The sequence below is a fragment of the Cydia strobilella genome, chromosome 13 (genome assembly GCF_947568885.1).
Source record: "Cydia strobilella chromosome 13, ilCydStro3.1, whole genome shotgun sequence".
In the NCBI taxonomy this organism is placed as follows: domain Eukaryota; kingdom Metazoa; phylum Arthropoda; class Insecta; order Lepidoptera; family Tortricidae; genus Cydia; species Cydia strobilella.
In genome coordinates, this window is record NC_086053.1 from 12872660 (window position 1) to 12893111 (window position 20452).

The 20452-nt window shown below is 37.2% G+C and overlaps 2 protein-coding genes across 2 annotated transcripts; one reads left to right on the plus strand and one right to left on the minus strand.

Annotated features, from left to right (window-relative positions):
* Nucleotides 1-7537: 7537 nt before the first annotated feature.
* LOC134746728 (sperm flagellar protein 2-like) lies at nt 7538-16590 on the minus strand. The gene is made up of 2 exons (XM_063681249.1): nt 13203-16590; nt 7538-9643 (listed from the first exon to the last, which is right to left on the minus strand). The coding sequence occupies exons 1-2, from the start codon at nt 16511-16513 to the stop codon at nt 7576-7578; spliced, it is 5379 nt and encodes a 1792-aa protein (XP_063537319.1). The 5' UTR covers nt 16514-16590; the 3' UTR covers nt 7538-7575.
* A 1197-nt stretch (nt 16591-17787) lies between these two features.
* Nucleotides 17788-20001, plus strand: LOC134746729 (uncharacterized). Its single transcript, XM_063681250.1, has one exon. It carries the CDS (start codon nt 18001-18003, stop codon nt 18478-18480), a length of 480 nt encoding a protein of 159 aa, XP_063537320.1. The 5' UTR covers nt 17788-18000; the 3' UTR covers nt 18481-20001.
* The last annotated feature ends 451 nt before the right edge of the window (nt 20002-20452 follow it).

The following is a 20452-nucleotide window of genomic DNA, read 5'->3' on the forward strand; positions in this document are numbered from 1 at the left end:
ATGGAGTACCTAACATTGACTAATAGCATCGCAGTGAGATCAAACTTAACCTAAAAGTATACAATTAAATCTAAAATTATACCAATTAATTATAACTATAAACTTACCGCTTTGTTCGATAACGAATATTCGATATTCTATCTGTTGGTTTATCAAGAACTGGTGGATGTTTGTGAGAAATATTGCCAAATTTTCTGCACGGTGCCTGAAAATATAAAACGAATTAATATTATGGTTAAAACTTTTTTTTTTCCTAAAACTTTTATTAAATTACCCCTTTTTTACACGACTGATAAAACAAGGAGTGTAATGCTTTTTGGGTTAATTTTTTAGCTTTTCATTCTACTATTACTTATTATATACCTATACCTGACGCGACGAATGATGGTCCATTTGACAGTTTCTCCAAGTCCTTTTTTGGAAGGTTTGTAAAAGCAACAACAGGATTCTGGAGAAACGCCGCTTCCCGGCTCACGTTAGTCAAATTGTAGTTTATTGTCAGGTTGCCTGCTAAAATACTAGGTAGTTTATGTGATTTGAGTATTTTACCTATACGGAACGAGGATGGCAATCCTCTGCCTCGTCTGGCATTTGGAGGGTTTGTAGTAGCCTCCTAGACCAACGAGTGGACTCTGGAGAAACGCCGCTTCCTGCCTCACATTGTAGTTTATTGTCAGGTTGCCCGCTAAAAATTATATGACAATGACATAGTTTATGTGATTACTATATAATTTACATTAAAATACGTGCAGTTTTGTTTTTGTTTTTATGCGTTAGATAGCAGAAGGTGTCGCAGAAAGCAAACCGAGACTGGAACCTCAGGTGGCATGAACTTTCTCTGCCAAAAATGTGGGAGGTCGTGCCGCTCATGCATCGGCCTCCACAGTACCAAACCCGTTGTCTAAACAACAATGCATAAATCGTCTGCAATAGACGCAAAGGCCTGTGATGATTTAATTTTTCCTGTAATAAAAAAAATAGTATCGCTCGCAGACGCATCTCTTCTTCTTCCTTGCGTTATCCCGGTATTTTGCCACGGCTTATGGGAGCCTTGGGTCCGCTTGACAACTAATCCCAAGAATGGACTAGGCACTAGTTTTTACATCTGACCTTCCAATCCAGAGGGGAAACTAGGCCTTATTGGGATTAGTCCGGTTTCCTCACGATGTTTTCGTCACGGTGTGCTCGCAGACGCATCTGCTTGTTAAAAGTTAAACTACGGCAACACCATCTTATTTATTTTGTATCCGATTATCGATAAAACTCTGTAATTAATTAATCACCAGCACTTGTATTTTTTGTCGCCGAAAAACCGGGCTATGGTAGTTACATTAGTTACATTACATATATTAATTTCGTCATATATTAAAGTGTAATACTCTTCACTCACCTTTTGTATACGCAGAATTTATTTTACATACTGGCAGACCATTATGTGGGAAAATATCTGAAATATTTAACGTCATTAACTCTAATTAATTTAAGCTACAGATAATAAATGTTAATAAACTATGTTTCATAACTTTGACATCATTGACATTATATTATAGACCGTGGTATATGTTAACTACAGTTGATATTCAGTCTAAAGGGGCCCACTGACTATCAGTCCGCCGGACGATATCGGCCTGTCAGTTAGAACAAAAATTTGACAGTTCCGAACAACTGACAGGCCGATATCGTCCGGCGGACTGATAGTCAGTGGGCCCCTTAAAAATATCAACTGTAAAACCCTATTGGAAATGCCGTGTTGTACTTAACTATGAATGTGTGTTTGGCGACACTGGTTTTCATACTAAAAAGCTGTCATTTCATATCCACTAGTTAATAATTCGTGAGCTTACCCGTTATAATATTTAATCAAAATAAAACCTACACCGGAATAGGTTCATAAGGCGACATAGCAAAGATGACAATCGTTGAAAACAAATCAGTCAAATCACCAATCGAAATTAAAATGACTCTTACCACACTAACTTTGCACAAACTTGGCAGTAAGAATACATACATAATACATATCCCCTATCAGCTTCATACTTGACGTAGCAGTGTTGGGCATTCAAGAATAAAATCATTATTTGAATAAGAATTCGTCGGAATAAAATCGAGTTGATTTTATTCCCGTCAAAATTATTCCGCTAATTTTGGCCGGGACTAATTCGTATGTGACAAAATTGAATGGGAATAACTTATTCTTATTCAAATAAATGTAATCATGATTTTTTATTCCAAATAATATTCCTGGAATAAAAATGTGGTCTGGGTCTGGGTACCGTATAGGCGTTACGTATAGATAGAGGTAAATAATTGTAGGTTCTTTCTTGTCTAATTTATACCTATTTGTATGCAATATAATCTTACAAATTGACTGTCACATAGTCTTGGTACCCGTATTGCTTTTAATGTGAAAACTAAATCATCAGGTACAATTCAGCTGATCTGATCGAATGGTTGGTAGCGAAACTCTTCAAATGGCTGATTGTACCTAAACTAAAGTAACAAATAAAAATACATGTTTCTAAAGGTATGATGAGTAATGGCTCGATGTGGTGTATTCCTATTTCTCCCCGCCGGGCGCATATGTAAATAGGCGCTTCATATAAATCATTCCCACATGTCCCCGCCTCATGTATCGCTTCTGACACTCTATGCTTGATAGCACTTGGCATGCAAACTTAGATAGGTCCGACTCTATTCGGATCGATCTATTAAATACGATAATAGTAAAATATGATGTTTATTACTTACCAGATTTATTTCTGATTGTGTTATTTCGAGAGTTATACAAGCCAGTATCTGTAAAAGAATTCAACAAATTTACCGTTAAGCAGATTGTGGATTTGGTCGTTTTCAGCCAAATTAATGCTATAATTGTGCTATTACTAAATCGGGCGACCTATAGCTGTATCGACAGGCAAACCAGCCAGAGCACTGAGTAATCTCAAATCTGTGAATCTCGAATAGGTTGTTATTTATTACTTTTATTACCTTCAGTCGCATCATCAAATATTTCGCTGCTGTCGTTAAAGTCATCACCTGTAAAGAAACAATTAATGATTAAACCCCGTTATCTTTCTATAAGTGTATCTATTACCTAATATTAAAAATGAACACGGACAAAATTAAAAATGTACTTTTCGAATCTGCCTCTCTATCACTCTTGCATATTCGAGAGATAGAAAGGCATATAACGAAATTTTGATTTTCATGTTTTGCGATATATAGGCCTTCTGGAAAGGCCTAAGAGCGTTGTCACATTGTCCGATCCGATATCGGATGAAGATCCTAAATTCGCTTTCGCGGTGTCGCAGTGTCAATGTGTGCATTCGAAAATGTCGATCCGACGGGGTTCTTGGCTGTAATTATAGGAAGTGCCTTTCCGATATCGGATGTCAGATCTATTGATTTATTTAAATATTTTAAATTTTATTGCACAATTAATTTTTTTTAACAGAATTTAAACATATTTTAGACATTTTACTTCTATTTGATATCCGATATCGGATCGAACAATGTGAAAACGCTCTAACACAAGAATCTTTATTTTATGTGATTTTATTGTGTCATGAAGTTCAAGCATAGTAAGTACCTACCTATTCATGATAGTAGTGAAAATAAAAACAAATTAAAGTATTTTCTGTATATAATTTAATTTGTTCTAATACTTCTAACATGATAATCATGTTATATATAATCACCTGTTTTATTTGTGGGCGCCTGAAAGCTATTCAAACTGGCATCTGTAAAATAACATTTCGTGTGTGTTTAAAAATCTAATAATTTATGTATTATATTTGTATCATTATGATTATTAATCATCACGAGCCAGATGATGTTGATGTGCCACTATCTGGATAAGGCGGCTCATGATTTTCTTGCACTTGTATCACTGTTAAAAATATCATATCAAAGACACGTATATTGTGCTAGCTGTTGCCCCCGACTTCGTACGCGTGGATTTGTATGTTGGTGGTTATGTAATGCCCTTTTACCAAGTTTCAACGTCTGTCCCCTTTTTAACACCCTTAGGAGTTGAATTATCAAGAGCGTTGAAATAATTTTTTTTTAAATCTTATATGTTGCCTTTCTACGAAGTTTTAAAGCATTTGTTCAAACTTTCAACCCCTTTTTAACCATTTTAGAGGATGAATTTTTAAAAACGCTAAAATTACTTTTCGAATTATAATAACATGTCTTTATACAAAAATTCAAGTCCCGCTCTGAAAAAAATTTTTGAACTTCATACAAACTTGAACCCCATGTCCACCTTAGGGGATGAATTTTCAAAAACGCTGAAATAAGTTTTCTAGTTTTTAAATAAAATACTTTTTTACAAAGTTTCAAATTCCAAGCTTGAAATAAAAATTGAACCCCATACAAACTTGCATCCCCTTTTTAACCCCCTTAGGGGTTGAATTTCACAAAATCGCTTCTTATCTCTTGTATACTTTATAAATGCAACGGTGTGCAAATTTCAACTTTCTATCTTTTGTAGTTTCGGCTCTGCGTTGATGAATCAGTCAGTCAGTCAGGACACGTGCATTTTTATATATTGAAGATAAATAGATTACCTTTATCAAATACTTCCATAGTTTTATCGGTAGGATCTATGCGACCTGCAACGTCGGAAATTATTAGGTACCTATACTTAAATACCGCATCATAATAATATAAATAGTAAGCAAAAAGTAGCATAAACTACCCCATGATTGGGCCAATCATTGGAGGGAACGACATTAGAATAATTAATCGTATAACAATGACTTATATTACAGTGAAACTAAAATAATTCTACAAGCTACGCTGCTGACTAACAGCTGCTGTATAAAGTTAGCATCAAATGTAGCATATCAGAATCAGACTATGGTTCAAAAGTATGTAACTAGGTACCATGCTCTGATAGCTTAACAAAAATAGATGTGACTATATTGTATAAATTACAATCAGTTTTGATGCTGACTGTACATTAAACAACTTACCCTTTGTCTGCTGTATTATATGCGTACTATTTAACGCCAAAACGCTTCCATCGGCACTCATCCGATACTCCAACCCGTTAATGCGGTAGAAGTAGAAAACCAGAGGCAGAAAGAGAATTAACACGAGAAATGGTCGGTAGCATGTGCTCGGTGCTGGGCTCTCGATGCAGTCGTGTAGGTTGCTGGGTAGTCGGGTGTATCCTGAAAATGGTTTGAAGACGCTATTAGATGTACTCAGACACACCCACTTCGTCTGTAGAAAAAGGCGCGAAATTCTTGTTTTCTAAGAGAAGTCTACTAAGTTATTTTTATTAATTTTGTTGCCATTTTCTACTGACATACTCGATGTGCCAGAGTAGTTTTCACATTGTCCGATCCGACATCACTATCAGATGTAGGGTTTTATCTATAAAGGCGGGTCGCGAGGTGTAATAGGGGCGAGCCGTCCCTGCTTGAGCTGCACACTTCAGCAAACACTAGGTATATACGCCTGCCGTGTTCGACATGCTCGCGACCCCATTGCACCCCCCTCAACGGCATAGACGGAAACGCCGCAGGGGATGTTAGTGGGTATTCTCCTCCCCTGCCTCTGGTTAGCAGAGGAAGTTACGGGAGGAGCGAGTCCCACATACCACCCCCCAATGCGCTTCCCCAGCCCGGGGGGTCAAAAAAAAAAGGTATATATGCCTACACATATAGGCTCACAAAGCTGTCTGTGGGTGTGATGTGTCCAAAATTGTGGGAAGTGTGTAACTGTGTATCCGATATCGGATGGCTCATAATATAGGAACAGACAGATATAAAGGGAGTACCCTGCAGAATAAATTAAATAGGTACAGAAAAAAAAACATGTATCACTAGATCACTACATTAGTATAAAACAAAATCGCTTCCGCTGCCTGTCCGTCCGTTCGGTCTCTATGTATGCTTAGATCTTTAAAACTACGCAACGGATTTTGATGCGGTTTTTTTAAATAGATAGTGATTCAAGAGGAAGGTTTATATGTATAATTTGTAAAGGTTTTGTGTAAATTAGTTGAACTACCCGTGCGAAGCCGGGGCGGGTCGCTAGTGTTATATGTTGGTAACACTTACTTTTATGAGGTTTCAGTAATAACAAAGGCGACACTTTCCTTACAGGGATTAAAGTACCCAAAGAATAACTGAGAGTGCCCATGGCCGCTTCCAGCTGAGAACTAAGACTGTATGGCACAATGAGATGTTGACTGTTAGAAAATGAGAAACTTTGTTGTTGAATTCTTTTAGAGCTTCCAAGATACTATTGAGGAATGTTCGATATAATCAACATTGGAAAGAATGAATGTTAACGGATTGCGTAAATTTCATAATCGAGTTAAGCCTATTTTCTCTTGAGACGTACTGTGACTACTGTGTGACTAATCCACCTCTTTTATAGGAGTTTTTGCTGATTTAAAATAATAGAGAGCAAACATATTTTTGTTTTTGTAAAGTGACAGCCAAAACGCCGAAATATAACGCAACACATCCATAGGTTTGGTGTGTTGTAATTTTTGAGTACAGCACCTCATTTTTTTAAATCAGTAAAGTAAACAAATAGCCCAATAGTAGATAGGCAGTAGCAAATAATCTAACCATACCCACCTTTGTATTATTACAGTAAAACGATACTTAATAGGTAGGTACTCAAACCCAGATTAACATTACACGGAAAATCCAATCTCAAATATCCCGAACAAGACAATTTAAGCATTTCCGTAATTTGTTCCTACAGAGCAAAGGCATTATAAAGCCTGATAATAAATTACAGTGATTAGCTGAATGCGCAAATCTGAAATTTAGGGGAATTTCGCACTGATATTAAACAATACAATTAAAAACCAAAATATCTTGGTATCTATCTCAGTAGAACTAAGGGGATCTTAAGGTAAAATCATAATGGTTGTGTTTGAACCATTATCAATTGTGACCTGGTAACAATATAGAGGTTGCTAGAAATTATTTGCGAATGTTATCTATTTGTTAAAATGTTATATATAAACTGAAATAGATATAATACACTAAAGAAAAAGTGACCACTTGGTGGCCGAGGCGGGAATCCAACCCGCGTCTTCAGCTTACGTGGCTTACGTCCTGACCACTAGACCACCCGGCCACGACGGAACCCGTCCCAAATTTATTTAGTGTATTATATCTATTTCAGTTTATAATTTATATATGACTACTAAAAAATACAAATAAAAATATTTCATAAAATAATTTGATTTGTTTTAGAGCTCCTACCTTCCTACTTTGTTAAAAGGCTTCCTTAAAATGTTTTAAGTATATTTCAAAATTATTAACGTTAATCGAATCGCTACGCTGTTTATACAAATGAAAATAGCTAATGAAGTAATTTAATGTAATGTATTCAGAATAAGAGCGATAAAATAGATATTTACAGTCAGCAATGTTTTACATTGGTCTTACATAGTTTATACACCAATCCCGAGTATGTTAGACAATAATTGCAGCCGTGTTGCCAAATATTTGAAAAACTATGAACTCAAAAATATAGATAAAATTTCTGTTAAGTATATACCTATTTACCGACTTACCTCTGAAAATTATAATTGTATTACAATACTATTTTACGCACTTCTCCCAGCAAACTCAGAGCTGTGAATTTTTTCGCTTTATGCAGTAATTTGCAAATGACCGGTTCTTTGAGAAAATGGATGACATAGATGTCTCCATTGTCCGTCTCCACTTCGAGCCGCTCCAAGATTTCCTGCACTTGATCCTTGTATGGAGTTACCTTTTCTTCAGGAAGTAGAGAGAAGTGCCAAGGCAAACAAATCTCTAGCACATTCCAAATCACTTTCTGACTCACGGCGTAGGCTATCTTAGGATCTTCCTCAGGCAACTCTACCTTCTGTTCCTCTTCGACTTCTAATTCCTGTGGTTTCTCGACCGCGATTTCATCCACTTGACAAGGTGGACATATGTACGTGCTTCGCACTTCAACCGCCGATTGCACTTTGGTTTTACTCGCTATGTTTAGGTTATTTTCTTTGGACATACGAGCGCTTTGTGACGTACTTTGTTCACCTTTCTTTAATTTTGAGGCCGATCCCTTCTCCTTTTCTCCCTTTCCTCCTTTTTTACCTTTCTTACTTTCAACTACAGGTTCATACTGCAACTCTATTATAGTAGTGCCCACGCATGTATCAATTACATTGGCAATAACTTTATCTAGAAGATGATTGGTGCATTCTAGAGCGCATGCGCGACAAGCATCTCGATATTTTTTATCTTTAATTAAATGGCAAACGATTTCTTTGCATTCTGCATACGAGTGACAAACCTTTTTTCCAACTGCTACAGATAGAGCTGCAGCGAAACCCTCAATTGGATCAGGACTTTTGCATAAAGCTAACAGAAGTGCTGGATAATTCATCGTATCTTTTGAGGTTTCATAAAGGCTAAATAGAAACTCTTTGATTAGGTTCTTTCTCAGTTGCTCACATGGGTCTTGTGTGTCAAAGTCTCGTTCGAACCATAGTTCTGTCGCAGTGAAACCTTCTTTTTCGATAAGCTCTGTCGAATCCTGATCAATACAACGGAATTCATGGCGCAAATAGAGTAGTTCTTCTACAGATGGAAATCTTAAATTTGCACAGTAAATCAGGAAATCTCTCCAATCCACGTAAGTAGTGTCTCCGAACATCTGGAATACCAATGTTGGCACTTGTTCGGGGTCTAACCGCTTCCACACTTCTGGAACGAGTGAACCGTCACATGTTTCGTGCCCAAATATTAGAAAGTCTTGTAAAAGATATATAAATGCCTGCTGTAGTGCAATTCCTGATGGGGCGACAATCTTGAATTGAGACCTCAAACGCTCCAATTGAGCTACTTTAAATTCCATGTCAGACACGTAGTCATCAATTGGAGGCTCAGCAGGCGGTGCCGTTGGTGGAAACTGCAGAAGATTAGGATCAATAATGAATGTGTCATTCTCCAAAATAAGACTTTCTGGAATTCGTCGACTATCTTCAACAGCTAGTTGAAGATATTTACAAAGGCGATCTACGGATTCAATTTCGTTCAAATAATATGTATTGATTTCGTTTTGCACTAGCATAAACGTTTTGTAAATTATATCATTGAATAATTTCATGTCCTGGTAGCATTTATACTGGAGGGCTAGTATGCGTAAGCTGGCTCTGTACATTTCTCCATTAATACCCATTGTCCATTCATCAATACATTTTAGTACATTAGCCTTGAATATATCCTCTGATGTTATTGACTGGTCGGAAGCTAAATCTTCTTTTTTCTTAGGAGCTGACGCTAGCTTAGCAACTTCGGTATATTCCCTACTAATGAGAGAGCGGTAAGAATCATTTGTATCTTTGATCACTTTTAACGCAAACTTGGCATTATTGTCCAAGATAATATTAAACGGATTGTTACTATAATCAATTTGGATATTTTTTATCTGTAGGTCAAGAAATGTTGTTCTTAACTGTCTGAAAACTTTGTCTTCTCCACCGGATTTCTTGGTTACTGCGGAATCGGCTTCATCCGATAGGTCATAACTTATTTTAGTTAACTCTTTGCTTGTCAGCCGATCGTTCGGAGGCAATTTTTTGAGTTGAGCAAAGTAGAAGTCATGAAGAGCTTGGAAGGATAATATTGACCTGAAATTAAAACACGGTTATAGTAATTACAATTTACATGCAGCTTACGAAAGTGTATGTCTGATTTTCCTGCCTTTCTTAAAGCTAGCATTTTGTCATTGCTAACAAAATATGATTCCAACCGAACGGGCGGAGTCGGAGTCCATTTCACACATGTACGGCCGTAAGCAGCCGGTCGGCTCCTCGCGGACGGCTCCGGACGGCCTCCATTGCTTCCACCATACATAATGTTAAAAATGCGCCTCGGCGCGGCTCGACTCCGGCCAGTCGGTGGGAATTGTATATTATGGTAATCGCACGGGCATTATTTATAACTAGCTGTGCCCGCGGCTTCGCCTGCGTGGAATTCGGTCTGTGTCAGTAAGCGGCTAATTCACCCCTAATTTATCTCCCTGTCCCCTGGAGACGGAACTTAAAGTAAAGTTGACAGATGGATACGCTAGAGGACTGTAGTCCAGATAAAATATTTTACAATTAGGTACCTACCACCAAAGATAGATATAACTCCGTAATAGATGGATACAGTCTAAGGAAAAAACGTGCCTCGAAAATCACGAAAATTTGATTCTCGATCAGATGTCGCTACTACCTTTTGCCTACTCTTTATAAATCTTCATTTTTAGTTTTAAAGTGTGTCGATAGATGGCAGTGAATTTACTGTGGTTACAAAATTTACTATGACAGTACCGCTCTATAATATTATATCCTCTTTGCTACCACTAAATAAAATTACACTCAAAATGTTTTTTTTTTTTGCCCTTATTAAATTTTTTGACGTGATTTAAACGGCATAGAGTAGTAGGTGTATATCGAACGATACAGTACCATTTTTGTATTTTTACGTCCTTGACTGTACCTATCCAAATCGGGTCCACTACATATTTCCGAAAAAATTTATTCCGAATTTTAGAATGTCGAATTTTATCATTCCGATTTTTAAATGCTCGACCCATCAAAATTCCGACTGTCATAATTACGAATGATGAAAATCACGAAGATTTATATTTCCGAAAACCCAAAAAGCTGAATTTTGTAAATTCCGAACTACATAATTCCGACTATAACAATTCCGATGGTGGTAAACACCGAATTTAACATTTACGATTTTCAAAATCACGAATTCGGAATTGCCCTTATTCCGAATTAACGTGATTCCTATTTAAAATATCCCAATTTTTAAATTTCCACTTTTTTGGCAACAGTTCGTTTTCTTGGGGGTCGCAGTTCTAACCTAACCTAACCCACTTTTCTGGCAACAGTTCGTTTTCTTGGGGGTCGCAATTCTAACCTAACCTAACCCACTTTTGGCAACAGTTCGTTTTCTTGGGGGTCGCAGTTCTAACCTAACCTAAACCACTTCTAGCAACAGTTCGGGTTCGCAGTTCTGTCTAATTTATTTATGCCGAATTTTTATGCCAAAAATATTTTATGCCGAATTTAACATGACGCGGCACGATAGGTACCCGTAATAATTACTAAAACGTGAGTCTTCATTTGAATATCACGGACTTCATTTTTCCGATCTTGTAAAAAACCGAATTTCTGAATACCGAATTATTTTATTTCCGATCGGACAATAATTTTTCGGAATTTAGGAATTCGGAAAAAAATATTTTCGGAAAAGTGTAAAATCGGAACTTTAAGCTTTCTGTCAAGTGACAATCGGATTTAAAGTTTTCGGAAATAGCACATTCGTGATTTTATTCCATCGTGTTTTTAAAAATCGTAATTTTGATATTTCGGACTTATAAATAATCGGGATTATGAAAGTCGTGGTTATAAAAATCGGAAAAACATATTTCGGAATATTTGGGTGTTCCCATCAAAATCATGTCATCCAAATCGGTCCTCCAGTCAAATCAGTCTAAGCATGACGCCGGCGGCGGGCAGCGTCTGCCCCTTTTTTTTGTTTTCGGAGTGGGAAATGCAACTGCGTAGCGTCTGCCCCTACGACTGGTTGATGGTCATAGCGAAGCAGACGCTCACGGGGACCTGTAGGCGCTTGAAGCGGAACGGGAAGTTGCTCGGAATGAGGGGGATACGCAGGATGAACACGGCTTCTCCGGCGCCACACTCTGTCAGGATCTGCGCCTAAATATGTATTGCGTACGATGTATTTGGGATCACAATCGAGACTCGCGCTGGCTTGCCGTTTCAGCCGAAAGCGAAGCGACCTGCCTGGCTAGAGCGCCACTGAGTCTCTCACCGTGGTTTTTCTCAGACTCCTGAGACCGCAATGCATTGCGAGACTTTCGCGAAAGATTCGATTTTTTTCGGGAAGGCATGGTAACGCGTATAAGTCCCAAATCGTTTGACATTTACTGAAAAATGTTTTTTTTTAAAGTACCCACCTTCGTGACCATTATTAAGAGGAAAGGGCACGGCCGCTTCTCCATGCAAACGCAGTCTCCATTTTTTGGATAAAAACTACCCTATGTTCTTCCACGGGACTCAAACTATCTCTATACCAAATTTTATATAAATCGGTTTAGCGGTTTAAGCGTAAAGAGAAATTAAAAAAAGTTTTTTTCATATTTTTTGTGTTTTCACTCGGGAATGGTGTCATTTTGATATCATAAATGAATTCGGCATACCCGATTTATACAAAAACGATACCTAACTTGGCCTAATAGCTAAAATGATATAGTTATCAAGATAAAGTTTATAACCCCTTTTTCACCACATTGGGAGATGAATTTTTAAAAACGCTTAATTTTTTTTTCTTGCTTTTTAATATAATTAACGTTTTGCAAAGTTTTAAGTTCCTGGCTTAAAATAAAATTTGCACCCCAAGACAAACTTTCATCCCCTTTTCAACCCCCTGAGGGGTTAAATTTCCAAAAACGTCAAAATTAGTTTTTTTGTAATCGTCTATCATACCTTTCTAAGAAGTTTCAAAGCATTTGTAATGGATTCAAACTTTCAACCCCCTTTTAACCCTGTTAGGGGACTAATTCTTGAAAACGCTAAAATCACTTTTCCTGTATTATAATAATATGCCCATTATACAAAGTTTCAAGTAACGCATAAAAACAAAATTGAACTCCATACAAACTTTCAACCTCTATTTCACCTCCTTAGGGGATGAATTTTCAAAAACGCTGAAATTAGTTTTCTTGTATTTCAATAATATATCTTCTTACGAAGTTTCAAATTGCTAGCTTAAAATTAATCTTGAACTGCATACAAACTTTCATCCCCTTTTTAACCCCCTTAGGGGTAAAATTTCTCAATTTTTTATAGCCTATATATAACCTGGCCGTGGATTTTTTCGACAGATTAGTAAAGTTTGCATCAAAATCCTTTCAGCCGTTTTCATTTGTAGCGCGGTCAAATAAACAGACAAACAGATAAACAGATAAACAGATAAACAGACAAACAGATAAACAGATAAACAGACAAAAATTCTAAAAACGGTTGGAATGTGTTCTGTTATCGATTCTAAGTATCCCCAGCCAATTTTTTTTCGAATATCTTCCATGTACAGACTTTCGACCCTCTTCCGCTTTATTATATGTATAGATAGAAGGTACCTAGTACATATTGTCTTAGGACTTACCTATTTACTTCCGCTTGCATACATGAGATGTACGAATTAGCCATCGCAGTAAGCTCTTCCATTGCCCAATTATCCACAATAAGGGCATGTCTTTTTTGTTCCGCGTGTAATTTTCTTTCATCGCAAATATGGTAAAGTTTACTCTGTAAATCTTTCACTCTGCAGTGCCATTCATTTTTTGTAACACCGACGGTTCTCCAATCGCTTTCGAATTCATTATACTCCTTTTGAAATTGGCTTACTAAATCCTGTTTATTTGACGGTAATGTGATGATTTGGGTCATCTTATCTTTGATGAATCTGACGTAAAGCGCCAAACTATTCATCTGCAGGCGAATAGCAAAGAATAGCTGTTTCATGTCGTTGAGATATATTTTTTCAACTTCTTCCCAACATGTAGCTAACGCTGCTCCAATTGATTGTGAAATAGGTATTTGACCGTAGTCCCAGTCTTCCTCACCAGCCAAAACTATTACTTCTTCCGCTACTTCATCATTTTCAGACTCTACATCAGCCTCTTCAGCTTCAATCGCAATTAAAGTATCTTCTTGCGAAATGTCTGCAGAAGAAGGATCTTTGACCACGTTCAGGCCTGATTGTGATATTGACTGTCTTGATTGATTCGTTTTAGATTTTCCTGCTAATCGGTCTTTTGATTTGCCTCCCGCCATCTCGGGCTTAAGAATCTTTGATTTTGTTCTTTTATCAGTGGAAGACGGAAAATTAAGGTTACTTAATACATTTTCACCAAATAATATATCAGAGTATGACGTCACAGACGTCATACAGTCCCCTATTATGTATTTGCAGATTTGTGCCAAAAAATCTTTTTCAATTAACTCATAGTACATGCTGTAATTAATTCCTAAAACGGAGTAAAATCTTTCTATTAGCTCGGAATTTTCTTCGGTTAAATCCCAAATAACGAGCTCTTGAAGAATATCTTCTGTTTCTTTTAATTGTATATAACAGGAAAAGTAGCTTTCAAATGGTTTCTCAATCTCTCTTTTATGGGGATTATTTACAAGCATCGATTTACGTATCTCTTTATATTCATCTTTTTCAACTTTACGGTGGTTTTCAATGGCTTCCTCTAAGTAAATGTCATCTTTATCTGCTAAGCTTTCTTCACCTGGAGGAGCGCGTCCGGAAAACGCCTCTTCTAGTATTTGGGCTGTTCTATATGAATTAGGGTAGTTTATTATAACAAACCCCTTTATATCACCTTGAGCTTTTATATATTCCACAATCATAGCGGCCAACAAGTAATCCGTTAATGCGTCACCACCGCTTAAAACCTGGTAGGCATATTTTCCTAATTCCGCAGCCGTAGATAATACTATTTCTTCCTCGGGTATTGTCTTTGGTGTTTGTGTTTGTTTAGTGTTAGGAGGTGGAGAACCAATGACTGGAAGAGGTTCTAGACTTTTACTTGCTGTTTCATCATCCGATTTCATTAACTTGATTAGCTCTTTCTCGGGCTCTTCTTGAGCAGCGAGGAGAAATTTATCGAATGATAGTTCAATATCTGTGCACCCTACCATTTCAGTCTTAAATTGTTTAAGACAGTAGTTAATAGCAGCCTCGATTCGAACTACATGTAAACGCCTATAGTCCAGTAATGTTTGCATTGCAGTGGTTATGGCTCTGTCAGGTAGGTTACGCAAAATAGCCTTAGATGTAAACTGCGGCAGATCGGCAGGAGGTCTGGGTGGCGGGTAAGGGTATTTTATTTCCAATAATGTATACACAACGTGACCTAGTACACGCGTGCCGAGGTATTCAAATTTTCTTTCCTCGGATTCTGGGTCAAAATTAGGAATCAAATGGTCCAAATTCCAAGGTCCAGTATAATTATGATACTCCAAGAATTCGCAATCGTTCATTGCCTCTTGCCTGTCCAATTCTAGTCTTATGATTTCTTCAACTTCTGGAAGCACCTCCTCTTCAAGGGCAGGTTCGTTAAGAAGATCTTCTGTGGGTTCTAATATCTCAAAAATAGGTTGTTTTTTAAAATACAACATTTTCCACTCATGAATGTAGTGTTCTGGAATATCATCACCAATAAGTTTTTTGAAATAAGCATACCTAGTCGCATAATCAACAATTGATAGCATAGTTTCATAACATATCTCATAATAATGTTGTCGTTTTCTTTTAATTTTTTCTGCATATAGTCTCTTATGCAGCATATCTTGTCGAGATTTTTCAAAACCTATTTCGTCTAGGGCCGAATTAATTTGCTCTTTGATATTGTCAAGATACTGATCAAATTGTTTTCTCCTTTGCTCGGCAAACTCATTTTCAGCCCTGACCCTGTTTTGAAACATATTACGAGCTTGTTGCTTAGTCTCCATTATTTGTGTACACATTTGTTTTTCAAACTGCGACAGTTTCAATACCTTCTTAGCGAGTTCAGTATCAAGGTTAGTTTCTTCTTCATTGATCGTCTCGTTCCACATTGCGCTGCTGAGCGCGTTTGTCATTTGTTTTTGGAATTCCTCCGAGTCAGCTTTTTTGTGCATCCTAGTATAGAGATTTTCCATGTAATTTTGAGCCCATTCAGAACCCATCAGCGCTTTACTTTCTTCAGCGGCCTTATTTTCCATTTCTAAAAGTTCCTCGTATGTATAGTTTTTGGTTTCACAAGGAAATCTCTTTGAGAATATTTCCATATCTTTTTTGTCTTTTTCAGTAAGCTTTTTGGATTTTGATGTGGGGTAATAACAAGGCGTCTTCTTTTCTTTTATATTCTGCAGTGTCTTAACATATTTATGACGTAAATATGCAAAGGTCTCTTTTATTTCTTCGGATTTCTTTCTCTGCCACTCAATAAAATGCTTCTCGTTTAGTAAAGGTTTTGACAAAAAATCCACGGTAGGCTCTTCTTTTTCCTCAATTTTATCAACTTTGAATCTAGTATCCATTTTTTTCACCAAGTTGGAAACCATTTTTCTTTCACGTTTGATAAAATCAATACGGTCCATTTTATCCAAATGAAGAAACAGTTGGTAGAAAAGCCTTAATAAAGCGGTTCCTTTGCCTTCCTTCACATTCGCAAGATCAGTTGCGGTCAAATTGATTTCTAGTTCACGTAACCATTCCTGTAAATATTTCCAGTTGTTATCGATGTCTATCGGGGCGTTACTAGATCTGATGAGGTAATGTTTCTCCTCATTTATGACATTGTAGCTGAGCAGAACGCTTGCAACGATGTGTCCATTTTTCATCATGTTACCAAATTCTTCAGCTTTCCACACAATCTGCCGTTGCAGCCTCTCCGTCAGCCATTCTTTAAGTATTTCAGCCATTATTATAATTATGTTTGATAATATATTATTAGTGCATTTTATCAGAACTCAATAAAAAATTGACAATTGTCAAAAACAAATCGATAAAGTAGGCAGATGGCAAATAGGCAGAGAACTGTAAATTACTTTATGGCCATATTTACCTTTTCTCTAGCCCTCGAGCCTTTTTTATTCGGCAAACTGTTTTCTTTCGTCGTTCCGCCTCCACATCAGCAATCAGCAGAAAACATTTTTCAGTTTTCCGCCTTTTTTTGTGACGGAAATGGTAAGCCGAGGGCCTCCGTCTATGGATGGTATAGAAAGGATGCCAATCTCTTATGGCAGAATTGTTTCAAAAGTGACCGCTTTCAGCTTTAAATAATAGTTCCTAATCTCTCCGGTGGCGCTAGTTAGGCTCTGGGACATGAGTATAACATGAACCATATAATTCAACAAATAACCCGACCAAATTACGTAGGTTATTTTTGGTAGTATTTCGGTGTATGGTGGCGCCGCCTAATTACTGTTTTTTGATGGACACTTTTCATACATAGAGATTTGGCTCCTTTATATAGTCTCCATGGCCTCCGTCTAAACATTTATACATGGAGACTATATAAAGGAGCCAAATCTCTATGTATGAAAAGTGTCCATCAAAAAACAGTAATTAGGCGGCGCCACCATACACCGAAATACTACCAAAAACAACCTACGTAATTTGGTCGGGTTATTTATTGCCTTATGTCCCAGAGCCTAACTAGCGCCACCGGAGAGATTAGGAACTATTATTTAAAGCTAAAAGCGATCACTTTTGCAACAATTCTGCCTTAAGAGATTGGCATCCTTTCTATACCATCCATACATTTATAGTTTGGCAAGCCATTTCTGTCAGTAGAACAAGGTGGCAAATTTAAAAATGTAGGCGCGAAGGGTTATCCTCCCATAAAAAATCTGAATTTCGCGCCTTTTTCTACTGACAATTGGGTTTGCCAGAGTACAGTATATCGTAATTTTGATATAGTTTGGCAAGCCATTTCCCTTAGTAGAAAAACGCGACTACGTTGTGCTCCCATAGAAAATTTGTTGTTCGCACCTCTTCCTACTGACAAAGTCGGTTTGCCAGAGCATATATCTCATATATATTAAAGTTAAATATAATTAAAATATAATTTATAACCAGTTAAGACTGGATGTACTCAACCAGACTCAACGCAGATTTTCTAATATAGGAATTTGAATTCACTGGCATGGCAGCCCGATTATTATTGTTTATCTTCTGTTTACTTACTTGCAACATTGCCTTTTTATTGTCATTTAGTCGTTATTTATTATGACTTTTTTGTGATGTTTATTTTGTAAAAAGTAATTATAAATGCATATGTTACACCATTGAAAAACTGAAAAATAGTATGAAATACAAAGACATTGAAAAAAGTGTATGTAAAAGTGCATAGCTGGGATACAAGTTAACCTTGTCGCCAACAGCCTTGGTAATATTGCTGCGTCGTATGCAGAATCCTCGCTGCCACATGAATCTAGACAACTTGGATAAGGCGCTGCACGATTTGGGCATGCTGAGCGCTATAACGGAGGCCCGGCGGGACTACCTACACGAGTCCAATTCTAATTACGGTATGATGAGACTGAACACGCGCTACGTCTCTAACGTCACCGTGGGTTATTGTATGAAGCGAGTAACCAACAAAAACAGACTGTGTCCTTACGTGTTGCCGATGCGACATAGAACGAAGAGCGAAAACTCTGACGCGATCGCCACCAACATGGCGGACAGCGGGCGCGATTACTTAAACACCCTTCTGGAGCCTTCTACGAGTGGATGCAGCAACAACGACAGTGCTAAGTGCCCCGCGAAGCGTTGCCAGTCCCTCGAAAACCTGAACATCTCCGTGGAACCTCAGTCTAGTCCAGACACCCCGGAACTGGATGGAGTGTCAACACGCATTCAGAAGCTTCAAGTTGATGAATGACGAACCACTCCGCCACATTGTCATGTGACACTTAATTAACATAAAATAAGTTGGAATGACCGTGGGTAGCAAATAGTTTTTACAAGTAGTGAAGTGATGCAAGTAATTAATGTTAAATTGTATTTTCAGTGTACTTGTATGATAGCATGGATGAGTATATAGTGGATGTTGTTAATGTTCCTAGTAATTTCTTGGTGTAATTGGTTAATTTTGCATGGTATTACCTCAGTGAGTTTATTATTGTCAAGGAAGTCTGTTTGAGTCCTATCTCCTAAGCATTTAAATAAATTTGCTCAAAAAATTGGAATGGGTACAAATTATAGGGATATGAAATGTAAATTATTTTGTATCCACTTTTAGGTAATTGTTTGATAAAAGTTATTGAGTTTGTTGACTTTGGGAGTTTGTGATGTGTCCTAACAGTTTATGGTTACCTTTAATAAGTACCACCTATGAGAGTTGTTAAGAACAAATATTTTGTTTTCTTTCTAAGTCACAGATGCACTTCCTACTACCATGCACTTGCAGCTTGTTTAATTATAAAGAGGGGTTTGGTTTATTGTTAAATCTAGAGATATGTAATAGAAATACAATTTTTTTTGGCTTATACTATAAACAAAGTAGTATTATCTAAATAATCTGATTATACCATAAGTAACCAAATGTTGATCATAGTTAGTCAAACATTCACTGTGAATTTTTTTTTTGTGAACCCTTATTGCATTTTTGACCAGTGTTATTATTTCTTCACTGTCCTTAATGTCATAATTCAGTCTTTTGTTAATAAACAAAAGCATTGTGATAATGACTATGGGGCATCTGAAAGTACAAATTTAGTACATTTTTCACTTTTCATCACATAAAGTCTGCTGTCTATACTTATGTTAAAAAGCTATTACAGTGGAAGGGAATGTGTCAAATTTAGGACATTTGCCTGCATGAAGGTTTAATGCTGCCCTTCCACTAAGGCAGAGATGAGCAGGAGACGTCCAGGAATCAACCAATAGCATTGATTGTAATCCAGCAGAGCGGAGGAGACAACCAACGCTATTGGTTGATTCCCGCATGTCTCCTCTTACCTTCGCCTTAGTGGAAAGGCAGCCTAACATCTGTATTGATTAGGTATAATTCTCACAAGCTCTCTTTAAATGCGAGAAATAAGAACATTCTATCCAAATTATTTTAACAAAGCAAAAGTTTTATTATAAGACTGTGTAGATCTCATTTTGTTACACAATCTTTTAAAACTGACCGTAGTTATGCATAAAACGATCAACTCCATTTTTTTATCAACGCAGAAAGCAACCAAAGCCACTAGTTAGGGTGTTCTCTTTGACAAAAATAAATGGTCGCTTTCTACAGAACTACGGTCAAATGATTAGCTAAGGCATAACCTTGTGTGAATATTTTCTATTCGTAGATATAACCCACATTGCTTTTGTGACTTAGGGATACTTAACTTTGTTAACAAATTTATTTTTTTCTTATTTAATATTTGAATAAATATTGCTTTAAATAATTTATATGCATTTTCATTTCTATTTTTGTAATTTTCAGATAATAATATTTCCCGGACAACTCCCAAATTAAATAGCATTTAGTTTCAATTTGAAGGAGGAAACTCTTCTAACGGCTCGTCCACGATTTCGTGCAGCGGCGAATGACCATGCGAGGGATTTAAAATCTGACCTCTCGCTTCCACTTATGGAGGTTCACGGCTCGCCACTCTCGTTTGCCGAAGTGATAGCTGGGCCGTAAGGCTGTCTTTCCACTGTGACGGACTGGCGGTTGAAATCCACATCTCTTCTCCGCTCCGCTTAATTATAACCAAAGACCTATGTCACCTAAGTCTAAGGAAAAAACGTGCCCCGGAAATGAAGAAAAATTGATTCTTGGACAGATGGCGCCTATCTACATCTCCGGCCTATTCTCGGCTAGATGCGTTGACGGTTTCGTTTGTTGTTTAACATTT